At 36.9% G+C, this 11,794-nt stretch overlaps 1 protein-coding gene across 1 annotated transcript; it reads right to left on the reverse strand.

Annotated features, from left to right (window-relative positions):
- Window positions 1-6,249: 6,249 nt before the first annotated feature.
- Window positions 6,250-8,811, reverse strand: LOC145044959 (vanillin synthase, chloroplastic-like). The gene is made up of 8 exons (XM_078993320.1): window positions 8,560-8,811; window positions 8,315-8,436; window positions 7,481-7,596; window positions 7,319-7,392; window positions 6,975-7,239; window positions 6,770-6,901; window positions 6,547-6,682; window positions 6,250-6,462 (listed from the first exon to the last, which is right to left on the reverse strand). The coding sequence occupies exons 1-8, from the start codon at window positions 8,766-8,768 to the stop codon at window positions 6,425-6,427; spliced, it is 1,092 nt and encodes a 363-aa protein (XP_078849446.1). The 5' UTR covers window positions 8,769-8,811; the 3' UTR covers window positions 6,250-6,424.
- Window positions 8,812-11,794: the final 2,983 nt, after the last annotated feature.

Raw genomic sequence — 11,794 nt, forward strand, 5'->3', positions numbered from 1 at the left:
TATGACTTGTTTTGTGACATATGAATTATGGTTTTTATGATATGGGATAACTCATTGATGTTTTCGATAATCTGTTTTATGAATTATTAAATTACAAATCAAACTTTTGGCTTGGATTTTGGGAGGTTACAGTTTGGCAGGGTACTACCGGACATTTATTCAGGATTTCTCAAAAATTGCAGTACCCCTCACTCGTCTAACGAGGAAGGGGGTAGATTTTCAGTGGGGCCCTAAGCAACAGACAATGTTTTAGACCTTTGGGCAGCGAATGTGCGAGGCTCCAGTCTTGAACCTACCAGAGGGAGTGGAGGATTTTGTGGTTTTCTTTGATGCATCCATCACCGGATTGGGAGCGGTCCTCATGCAGAGAGGGCGAGTGATAGCCTATGTATCGCGGCAGTTGAAGCCGCATGAGATGCGATATCCCACACATATCTTGAGTTGGGAGCAGTAGTGTTCTCCCTCAAGATTTGGAGACATTACCTATACAAGGTCCGTTGTACCATCTACACTGACCATAAGAGCTTGTGACTCATTATGGACTAGCTAAACATGAACATGAGGCAGTGCAGGTGGCTGGATGTAGTTAAGGATTATGATTGTGAGATCCTTTATCATCTGGGTAAATCGAACCTGGTGGCGGATGTCTTGAGCTGTAAGTCGGCTAAACCTTCTATTCCGACATCATGTATGAGGATTTTAATGGACTCCCCACTAGTGAGATTGATTAGAGAGGCTCAGGCTGAGGTAGTGTGAGAGGAAAATTGGAAAATTAAGAGGACCAGGGGAAATATTACCCGATTTGTTCAAGACAGTCGTGGGTTGTTGACCCGTTGTGGGCAGGTGTGGATTCTAGTGTCTGGAAAGCTTAGATAGATTGTGTTGGAGGAGGCTCATAAGTCTCGTTTCTCTATTCACCCAGGGGCCAACAAGATGTTCTGGGATCTGAGTTTGAGTTACTGGTGGCCGTGCATGAAGAGAGAGATCGCTTGGTACATTGAGAGGTGCTTGACCTGCAGGGTAGTCAAAGTCGAGCATCAGAGGCCACATGGAAAGATGCAGCCTCTGGAGGTTCCCATGTGAAAATGGGAGTAGATCAAGATGGAATTTATTACCAAGTTGCCGAGGATGACGAAGGGATATGATGTTATACGGTTCCTCATGGATCGATTGACCAAGAGCGCCCATTTTCTGGCTATTCGGGAGAGTTTGTCGGCCGAGAAGTTGGCCATTGTGTATATTCGTGAGATCGTTGCTTGCCACGAGGTGGCGGTATCTGTTGTCTCAGACCTTTATGTTCGATTCACCTCCCGTTTCTGGCAGAAGTTCCATGAGGAACTGGGCACGAGACTGCATTTTAGCACCGCTTACCATCTGCAGACAGATGGCCAGAGCGTGCGGACCATTCAGACCCTCGAGGATATGTTGAGGGCCTACGTCATTGATTTTGGTGGGAGCTAGGACTCATACCTACCCCTTGCAGAGTTCTCCAACAAAAACAAATTTCATTCCAAAATTGGTGCCCCGCCTTTCAAGCTGTTGTATGGGTGGAGATGTCGTACCCTAGTCTGTTGGGGCGAGATTGGTTAGTGGTTCATGAGACGGACCAAGGTAGTTCTGCATACTACTGAGAAGATTCAACAGATCAGGTAGTGATTGCAGACTACTCATAGTCGGCTGGAAAAGTTATGCTGACCGACCCGATCCGAGTTGGAGTTTCAGGTCAGCGATATGGTGTTGTTGAAGGTCTTACCCAAGAAGGGTGTGATTCTCTTCAGGAAGAGGGGAAAGTTGGGTCCCCTATATATTGGACCATTTCAGATTATTGCTAGGGTTGGTAAGGTGGCATATAGACTGGACCATTCGGAGGAGCTCCGTCAAAGTCATAGCACTTTCCACGTTTTGTAATTGCGGAAGTGCATATTATAAGAGGATGTGGTGGTGTCATTGGATGAAATTCAAGTCGATAAATGCCTGATTTATGTTGAGAAACCGGTAGTTATCCTAGAAAAGAAGATAAAGGTCCTGCGTAACAAGGAGATACCTTTGGTAAAGGTACAGTGGCAGCATCGGAGAGGATCCAAGTGGACTTGGGAGCCAGAGGCCGAGATACGGGAGTATTATCCGGAATTGTTCACCATAGCAGGCTTCGAGGATGAAGCCTAGTTCAAGTGGGGGAGAGTTGTAACATCCCAATCTTCATATATGAATTTAAAACTTATTATTTGTATTTTTAGGGCAAGTCGACGAGTTGGAAGGCTCCAACATGTCATGTAGAGTATTTAATGCCCGCATATTTTTCAATGTCTACTCGACGAGTTGGAAGGCCCCAACTCGGTGAGTTGAAGGTTGAACATGAAAACCCTAATTTTATAGGTTTACACCCTATTTAAAGGCATTAACTCTCATTATTGGCCTCCCTCATCGCCTCCTTGTCCTGATAAAACCCTAGTTCATGCTTTTTCACTCTTTGTGTGTGTGTGTGTGTGAGCTTGGAGAGCGACTTTTGGTGCTCTTTTGGGAAGGAACAAGAAGCTTGAAGAAGTTGGTTGAAGGGAGAGGTTGTAGATATGGTGTTTACTCTGTTATGGCAACCATTTTGAGGTATAAAGTCGATATCTTGGCCTCTTATTACTTAGATCTACTCTATGGAAAGATATTGTTATTTTTGGTCTATATTGGAGTCATTTTTGGAATGATGCACTGTTTGAAGTTGCCATTTCAAATCTGGATGTTTTGTGGATCGTTGAGCGTAATGTTCCAAGCTTTATCTAGTATTGGCCCTCCTTCATGACCTAAACCCCTTATTAAGCTATGTCTGAGTGTTTTAGCCCCATTGATGCCATGCATGGAGGTAAAGTTAGCAACTTTACATAGTATCTCAGCCCTAGGGGACCAGATCTATAGTTTGGAGCATTGGTCTCACTTGGGAGATGGTTGAATGAGTTAAGATAAGGAAAACTCAACAAGTTGCTCTACCAACTCGACGAGTTAGGTCGGGGTTCCTTCAACCTTCTGGATACTATACAAACTCGACGAGTTGTCTTGACAACTTGGCGAGTTTCTCGGGTTTTTGTGGTTTTTTGAGTTCTGAAGGAACTCGACGAGCTAGTAGATGCACTCGACGAGTTGGGTCAACATGGACTGTTGACCTTGACAGTTGACTTTGACCTTGATCATGGTTGACCAAGTTTGACTTTAAGGGTATTTTGGTATTTTGATGGAATTACGCTCTTGATGGTTGTAGGCAGTTGAGTTCGGAGCTGTGATTGAGAGTTAGATTTGTAAGTTAGCATTATATGTGAGGTGAGTTTTCCTCACTGTACTCAAGGGTCGAAGGCACCAAGGCCGACCCTTTGGATCGTTATCTTGGTTTATTACGGTTTTGATCTGTTAGACCAGTATCCTGTTTCTATATGGTTATGATATGTTAGATCGGTATCCTAATATGTGATTATCTGATATATGTGCATATGTTTTATTGGTGGTTGATACTTTCTGCTTTGTGCATGAGCCAACAGACTGGGGCATTCCAACCCGATGGTTGTGGGCCGAGAGTATTCCATCCCGAGGATGATTGGACTCATAGTATGTGGGCAGTCCAACCCGATGGTTGTGGGCCGAGAGTATTCCATCCCGAGGATGATTAAACTCATAGTATGTGGGCATTTCAACCTAATGGTTGCGGGCCGAGAGTATTCCACCCCGAGGATGATTAGACTTATAGTATGTGGGCATTCCAACTCGATGGTTGTGGGCCGAGAGTATTTGATCCCGAGGATGATTGGACTAATAGCATGTGGGCATTCTAACCCAATGGTTGTGGGCCGAGGGTATACCATCCCGAGGATGATTGGACCCATAGTATGTTGGCATTCCAACCCGATGGTTGAGGGCCTGGGGCATTCCAAACCGATGGTTAATTGGGTCCATAATATGTTGTTATTATATGTGTGTTATTATTATGCGAGTATTTTGGGGGAACTCACTAATCTTTGTGCTTACAAATGTGGATTTTGTTTTAGGTACTTCGGATGATCGCAGGATGGCAAAGGTTTGATCGTGCACCTCCTCATATTTTATGATATGATTTCTGGGATTCTCTGATGTTAAACTATTTTGAAAACAATGGTTTTTGAATATTTGAAAAGTTTAAATTTTTCATGAATTTTATGGATGTTACAAAGATTCAAACTTTATACCTCTAGAAGAAAGATCAAGGTGAACAAAGTCTGGATCTACAAGCTCCAATGCAACGAACACTTCTCCAGTGAGTTTTTTCTTCTCCAATATGCACCAAGAACACTCTAAAGCACTTAAAACACATTATTTTTGCTCACAAGGCTCAAACTAGGGTTAGGATTTCAAGGGAGGGTGTTGGAGAGGTGGGTGATGAGAATGTAATAGGTTTGTGGAAGTTAAGGAGCTTAAATAGGGCTCAAACCATGAAAATAGGGTTTGGGAACTTATTGCGTACGCCCAACATACTCAGGGATACCCTAGTACACCCAACATACTTCCCCGTATGCCAAGCGTATGCGACTTAACCCACAACCATCCTAACTTCAAACGGTCATAACTTCTTCGTTTCAACTCCCATTTCAACGATCCTTATATCCACGGAAAGGTAATGAGAAGCTCTACAACCCTATCAATTCTCATTTGCCTTAAAACTTTCCGAACTTAAATCCAAAATTCACAAAAGTCTCGAACTATCACTTTACGGTTATACCCTTGGGCTCCAAAGCACAAACCGAACTCTCGGATCACCTAATCTACATTACCCACATCCAAATGGGTCAAAATCTCTTTTTCCCCTAAGGCCTAAAGCCTTATGATAACTAAACTTTAGGTCACGGTCTCGAATTATGAAACGATTTGAAACAGGGTGTTACACAAGTTTCATGGTTGTTTTACATCAAACCCCACATAGGTGTGTCCCAGTTTAATACATAGACCTAGAACTCAATCGACAGTGTAAAGGTTGGTGGGGTGTTGGTAGATATTAAAGGTAGTAATTACTCTATGCATGTTTGTCGTCGAGTTGACTCGGTATTGACTCAACGGGTTCACTCACCTGCTTACTTGGCAAGTGACGAGGCAGGATAGCCTGCTAAAATGGGTAAAATGATTTTTTCAATCGGTAAAATAGAAGTACATACCCTTAAAATGCAAAAAATAATCACGAGAGACCATTTAAATCTTTATACGTAACTTTGTAGGGCTACAATGATAATAACCATTTTGTTAAACAACCAATAAATAGTTATATTTTTTACAAAAAATCTATGTTGTTTTTTTGCATGGAGATTATCATTGTATTTATGAGAAACATTTGATGCATTTATCATTGTATTTATGAAAAACAATGATCCATTTTACTACCCTATTTTTCATATGTTCGCCGAAATGATCATCAAGTCCGGAATAAAATTCCAGAATCCAGATTATACCATAATCATGTCGGAGACTATGAGTTCTGTCACGATGTGACATAAAATGAATCTGGAATATGACATTTCAGACTTGCATTTAAATAAGTGCATTTTACATGTACTTTTTTCTATTATAAATTGAATTTAAACCGAATTTTTTTTTATATTTTGAACTTATTTTTAAGACATAATTTTGTATGTGTTGGTTAATATTTGTATACACATATACACCAAAAATACAATTTGTCTATAGCTAAAGTTTGAGTTTAATCCAATAACCCATCGTTCTACAAAAAAAAAAAAGTTTAATCGGTCCCCTTTTCTATGGTTACAATCTTGCAAAAACCAATCTCAGAGCAGGTACCCATATCAAGAAAGATGACTCTAAGCTGTTTAAGTTCTTCTTTGTCGTTCTGGGTTGGGTTGTAGGATTCTATTTTTATACAACACTAGTTTGCCTATAGTTCTATGTTTTTATTAAATAGTGTTACGATTGATTGTCCAATAACTTGTAGATTCCGACATTTCTAAACGTCATGCCCTATTAAAGGGAATTACTTAGGCAACATCTTCTTAACTGTTGCCATAGACAGAAGCAATCAAATCTCACCCCTAGTGACATACTCCTTTGTGATTCAATCATATGATAGTCATCTAGCTGCTATATCCAAAGGAGCAAGTGGCGCAAAAAACCCAATTCCATCTTAATTTATTTTGTTCTTTTTGCTTGTTTCAAACTACCCTTTTTAATGAAACTTTTGTGTTAAAGAAAAACATACTTTATCACAATTAACATTTAAAACAGTCACATTAATAAATACGAAATCAAAAGGTACCATATCAATAAACCAAATTTACAAATATGCTGTCTTTGTGTTCATGGGATGACCCCATTTATGAAAGTTTTACATTACTGACACTAACCATTAATTCCAAATTACAACGAAAAAGCTTCTTTACAATCACTTCCCCGTATAAAAAGATAGCATTTAGGCCACAACGGGGTACGATGCACAAGTTGCAACACCTACAATAACAATAAATAACATATGTCAATTTTTATTATATTCAGAGGCGTAATGTAACATAATTAAATATATATATAACCTACCACACATATTTTTGCCCATCTCCATCTTAAAGTAACCATTAAGACCCCAATCTGCTCCCCATGAGTTCTTAATGAGCCAATACGGGACACCATTTTCTACACCATATCCAACTGCCACAACAGCATGGTTCACATCCTGTAATTCATGACACGTGTACATTTATTATTCTTTTAATCAATAACAATTAAATCAAATAAACATGTAATCTCTCTCAAGTCTCACCATTGGATCATTCCCACAAACATCGCTAGTGAAAACACCTCCTGTGTACTGATGAAACCCGTTAATCACCTGAAAAGCCACACTCACTGGACGAACAACACCCACTGCATGCTTTAACTCATCCTCAGCACCCTATAATTAAACAAATCAGTAAATAATTTTTTTTGATTATATTATTATTATTGTTATTGTTATTAGTTATTACCATGGTGATGTTGACGGAATCGATGACTTTGACTGCAGCGTTTTCTGATTTGTATTTACAGACACCATCTTTTCCGGTGTAAGGATAAGCTTCTTCAGTGTCAAGTCCACCGTTGTATTTGATGTATTCATAAGCTTGTGAAGGCAACCCACCATTGCAACCAAAGTTGTTGAAATCACGAGCACAGTCTACAAGTTGTTGTTCAGAGAGAGAAACTGATTTCCCAAAAGCTTGGGCATATGCAGCTTCAAGAGCTCCAGTTGTGCTGCATCAATCATCAAATCATAAATCAACAAACCATTTCTGTTTGTATTTGATGATGATGATGATGATTAATTAATTACCTGAATGTCCAGCAAGATCCACAGGATCCTTGGTTCTTCACTGGGCTTACAATTCCTGTTTTCCTCCAGTCTTGCTGCAATATGTATAATGAGTGTATATATATAATACAAGCGTGTTTGTGAAATGAAACATCAAACATGAAAGATTGGATAAGGTCATACTGTGAGAGGAAGGACAACATCAGTGAGTTTGTGGTTGCCCTGTTTAGTAGCAGAACAGTTTTGTGCAGCTCCGAGTTTCTGTTTGCTGAATTCTTCAAATGTCATATCGGAGAATTCTGTTTCAAACAACACAAAGTATTGATATTGTTGATATAGTGATGTGGAATCTGATAGGATAGCAAAGAAAGAAAAAGGTATGCTTGTTGAGGTCGAACAGGATGCTTATACTCTTGATAAAATAGTAAAAAGTTCATGTTACAGACTTTGACCATCTTTACATATGGATTCATACTGATCTTGAAGAAAGAGTGTATACTTTTTTAGGAAAACTTGTGAATTCGTACTGTCTTGGATTTGAAAATAGTGGATATGATATTGGATTGAGTCCGAGAAGTTGTATTTTTTCTAGAACATATCGTAAGGGTATCAAATTGATACCAGAAAGTTATGAATCATGTGATATGGAAAAACAACTGTCGATTAATCACTTATTCGTAGTCTAATTGAAATATTAAGAATCGTAATAGATTATCAATGAATCGCTAACAAGTATAACATCATCTATGTATGAAAATACCATGATCAAAGGATGGATTCAAAGAATACATAAGTCAAACCTACAAATCAACCACTGTTTACTGATCCCACAAGAAAGCACTCTATGAGGAAAGTGAAAATCCACAGTTCGCTTCTGGTGTTTTCTATATATTTTTCTTAGGATAGCCATAGATAATCATAAGAGAAACAGAATCACATAAATCACTGGTAACACTAAAAGCCTTTTGAGTTTTGATTCGAATTTATTAATTTTAACAAGTACCAATAAATGCTTACCGTTGACTCCAAGAGTATAAGATAGCCCCTTCTTGTTATGCGATCTAATCGTCTCCAAACTCTCCAAGAAGATCGAGAACCTCTGTTTCATCTCATCGGCAGTCTCATATCTCTTCCCGTACCTATCCAAAAATTAAGTTCGAGTTCAACAAATTAAAATCCAAACAGGAAAAAAAAAGTCAAACACGAATCTAACATATTCCAATTGATCATGAGTTCTATACAAAGAACGCAATAACAAAAACCTGTGAGCAAATCGAGCGAAGGTGCGAGCATGACGAGTTTGACCAATAACTCGGAGAACAGTAGTCTCAAGTTCTCGTAAACCATCGGACACCACTTGTCTGATCGGATTCTCTTCGGCAAAGGTGGATCGGACCTCTGTGGCATGTACTCCGGCGGCACAGGCGATGATCAGAACTACAAGGGCTGACACCGTTGAGAAGGCCGCCATTTTTAAGTGAGAGTGAAGGAGCAGATTAGAATGGCGTGGTTGTCTACTCACTTGTCTTTATAAGGAAAAGGGAAGGGGGAGAATCCGGTGACTTGTCAAATATAAGGTCCTTTCTGTAATTTTGAATACTGAACGTTGATGTTGGCCACGTGTATGGATAGGATTGAATAACTAGGTTGATGTATTAGTGGGACCTACTTAGCACCAGGATAGGCTTCTATTGGCTAGTTGTTCGGCCATGTGCTCTCATCGGATTGGATTCAAAATTCAGAAAAATACGATCGGAGATATTTTCAATTAGTTGATTTTGATACGCCGGAGAATCTTATTGTATTTGGATAAATCATAAAATAACCTTTTTAAAATATTATTTTTATTGGAGAAAGATTCCTTTTACATATATGAATATACATTTTAGATTGAAGTTGTAGGTGAGAACATATAAGAGCAAGTAGTTTGTAAATTTACTCATTTATTTATTGAATAGTTAACTGTTAAGGAAACTAATATTAGATTTATATATATTTAATTAGTTTATAATCCGTGGGAATCACGAGTTATAAAATTAATTAAATTTTCATAATAAAGATTTATAATTATTAATCAATTATTTTAAATAAATCATTTTAAACAAATTATTAATTAAGAGATATATCAAATTTTTAAAGTTATTATAACTTCAAATTTAACTGTCTAATATATTTACATAACATATAACATAATATTAATATATTTACATAACATATAACTTCAAATTTAACTGTCTAATATATGAATTTGAATTTTGAAATTAACTGTCTAATATATTTACATAACATATAACATAATAATAATGAGGAATTGTATTAGAGTGACACCTGACAAAAAGAGATTAAAACTATTTATTTATTAAAATAGAGATTATTAAATTTTATTTTGTTTCCGATCTATCATTAATTTAAATTAATCATGCAAAATGTTTTGAAGATATGGATGTTGTTTAAAAATTATTATTATTATTATTATTATTATTATTATATATATATATATATATATATATATATATATATATATATATATATATATATGTTCTTGTAATTGTGATTTACACGGTATAGATAACATCAACACCAATTTTTTTGTTTTAATTTTGCTTAGCTTTTTTTTTCATTTAAGAATACTTATCATATGTGTTAATATGTCTGAAGCCTGAAAGAAAATTCTAAGTAAAATAATGACTATAAATAACAATTACTTAAAATTTACATCAAGACACATTCAAACGATAACTACTTCCAACACTTGGAAAAGCTTCAGTATCATCAACTAAGTTGTTGGGTAGAAACTATAAAAGAAATAATCAAAATGTTGAAAAAAAAACTAAAAAATTAACATTTTTAGCATTCTTAGAAGATACGATAGTATATAATAGATAACAATAATATAAAGTGAGTACCTTCTTTGCCAACTTTCTCCATAGCTTTAACAACAAGTTCATCGATCTCCTTTTCTTTGCATAAACATACTCTTCTTTGAGCTTTTCTTTGTTCATAGAAAATAACTAAATAATCATTTATTGTTTATATCATCTCACTTATGCATGCAAAACATATGTTGCTTCCATCATGCTTATTAAATCTACAAATTTGATTCATACGGAAAATAATGAAAGGAGCATCCCAGTTTCAGATGTTATTTTCCACCGTTTAATAAACATTTGAATGAAGCACATTGATATATTTTGGTTAGGGAGGATGGAGTCATGGTAAAATGAGTAGGTACTTCCAAGACACCACTCCCTCTTGAGTGGGTTTGGATGAGTGGGTTGTTTATGTAGATTCACTAACATGCTTTATCCTCTCCCCCCCCCTCTCTCGCTTTCTCTCTCTCTCTTTCTCTCTCTCTCTCTCTCTCTCTCTCTCTCTTTGTCTCTCCCTCCTTCTCTCTCTCTCTCTCTCTCTCTCTATATATATATATATATATATATATATATATATATATATATATATATATATATATATATATATATATCTTATACAATGTGTTTTAAAAATTTTACCTTAGTTGTTTTGTATTTTTTCTAATTGAGTGGTTGAATCGGTTGGAAAATGTAAAGTTTCTATGTGTTGTGGGTTAGGAAAGATGGAAGAGAGAGAGAGAGAAGTGGGAAAAAGCTATTGTAGGAGTGGGTTGGTAGGGAATGACTCCCTCTTTCCTAATAAAAACAATTTGTCACACTCCAAAACCAGAACGACGGAAACGTTCTTAGGTGGAGGACGTCATGTACAGTATCATAACAATGCATAATAGTAGACAAGAAACAACATCATCCATTATATTAATAATATAGTTTAATACAAGTGTATTATGTATAGTTGTAAGATACCAAAAACATGAAATAAAAATAAAGACGAGTTCTGAGTATGCTCCGTTTTCTCAAAACTTGATCATCGATACCTGTCTACTGTCGACCTGAGAATACAAGTTATTTTGAAAGCGTAGATCAACATTTAAGCTGGTGAGTTCATAAGTATTTTAGTGACAATTGTTTGTATGGTTTGATGAAAACTGTTTATAAATGTTTGATGTAAAAGTTTGTAAAAGTGTTTGTATACGTTGGAGATATCCTAGAAAATCCTATATTTTCTACTAGTATGGAAAGTAGTCTTCTACCAAGACCCAACTGTTTTGTATGTTTGTACTCGAAATAGTATGTAATGTGTGTTTTCCTAACGTTTATGACTATCTTTTCTAGAAAGTAGTTTCATTACCTTTTATGTGAGAGTATCACTATATAAATGAAATAAGGAAAATAAAAGTGTACAGTAATGTTGTATAAAATACCTACTGAAACACTAATTGCCTTAAAACCAGTTTGTTAACTAAGGTAAAATGTGATGTGGTTATAACCATGCTAAATCGACAAGTAGTTAACACGACGACCTGCTGGCGCCGAAAGTAGTTGTGACATTTGTCAGCCCTGGCCTTTCGGCCAACTGTAGCGAACAATCGGGATGCAGGCTTGTCAGTCCCGTATTGATCTATAC

This window comes from Lactuca saligna, chromosome 5 (assembly GCF_052625555.1).
Source record: "Lactuca saligna cultivar CGN05327 chromosome 5, ASM5262555v1, whole genome shotgun sequence".
Taxonomy (NCBI): Eukaryota; Viridiplantae; Streptophyta; class Magnoliopsida; order Asterales; family Asteraceae; genus Lactuca; species Lactuca saligna.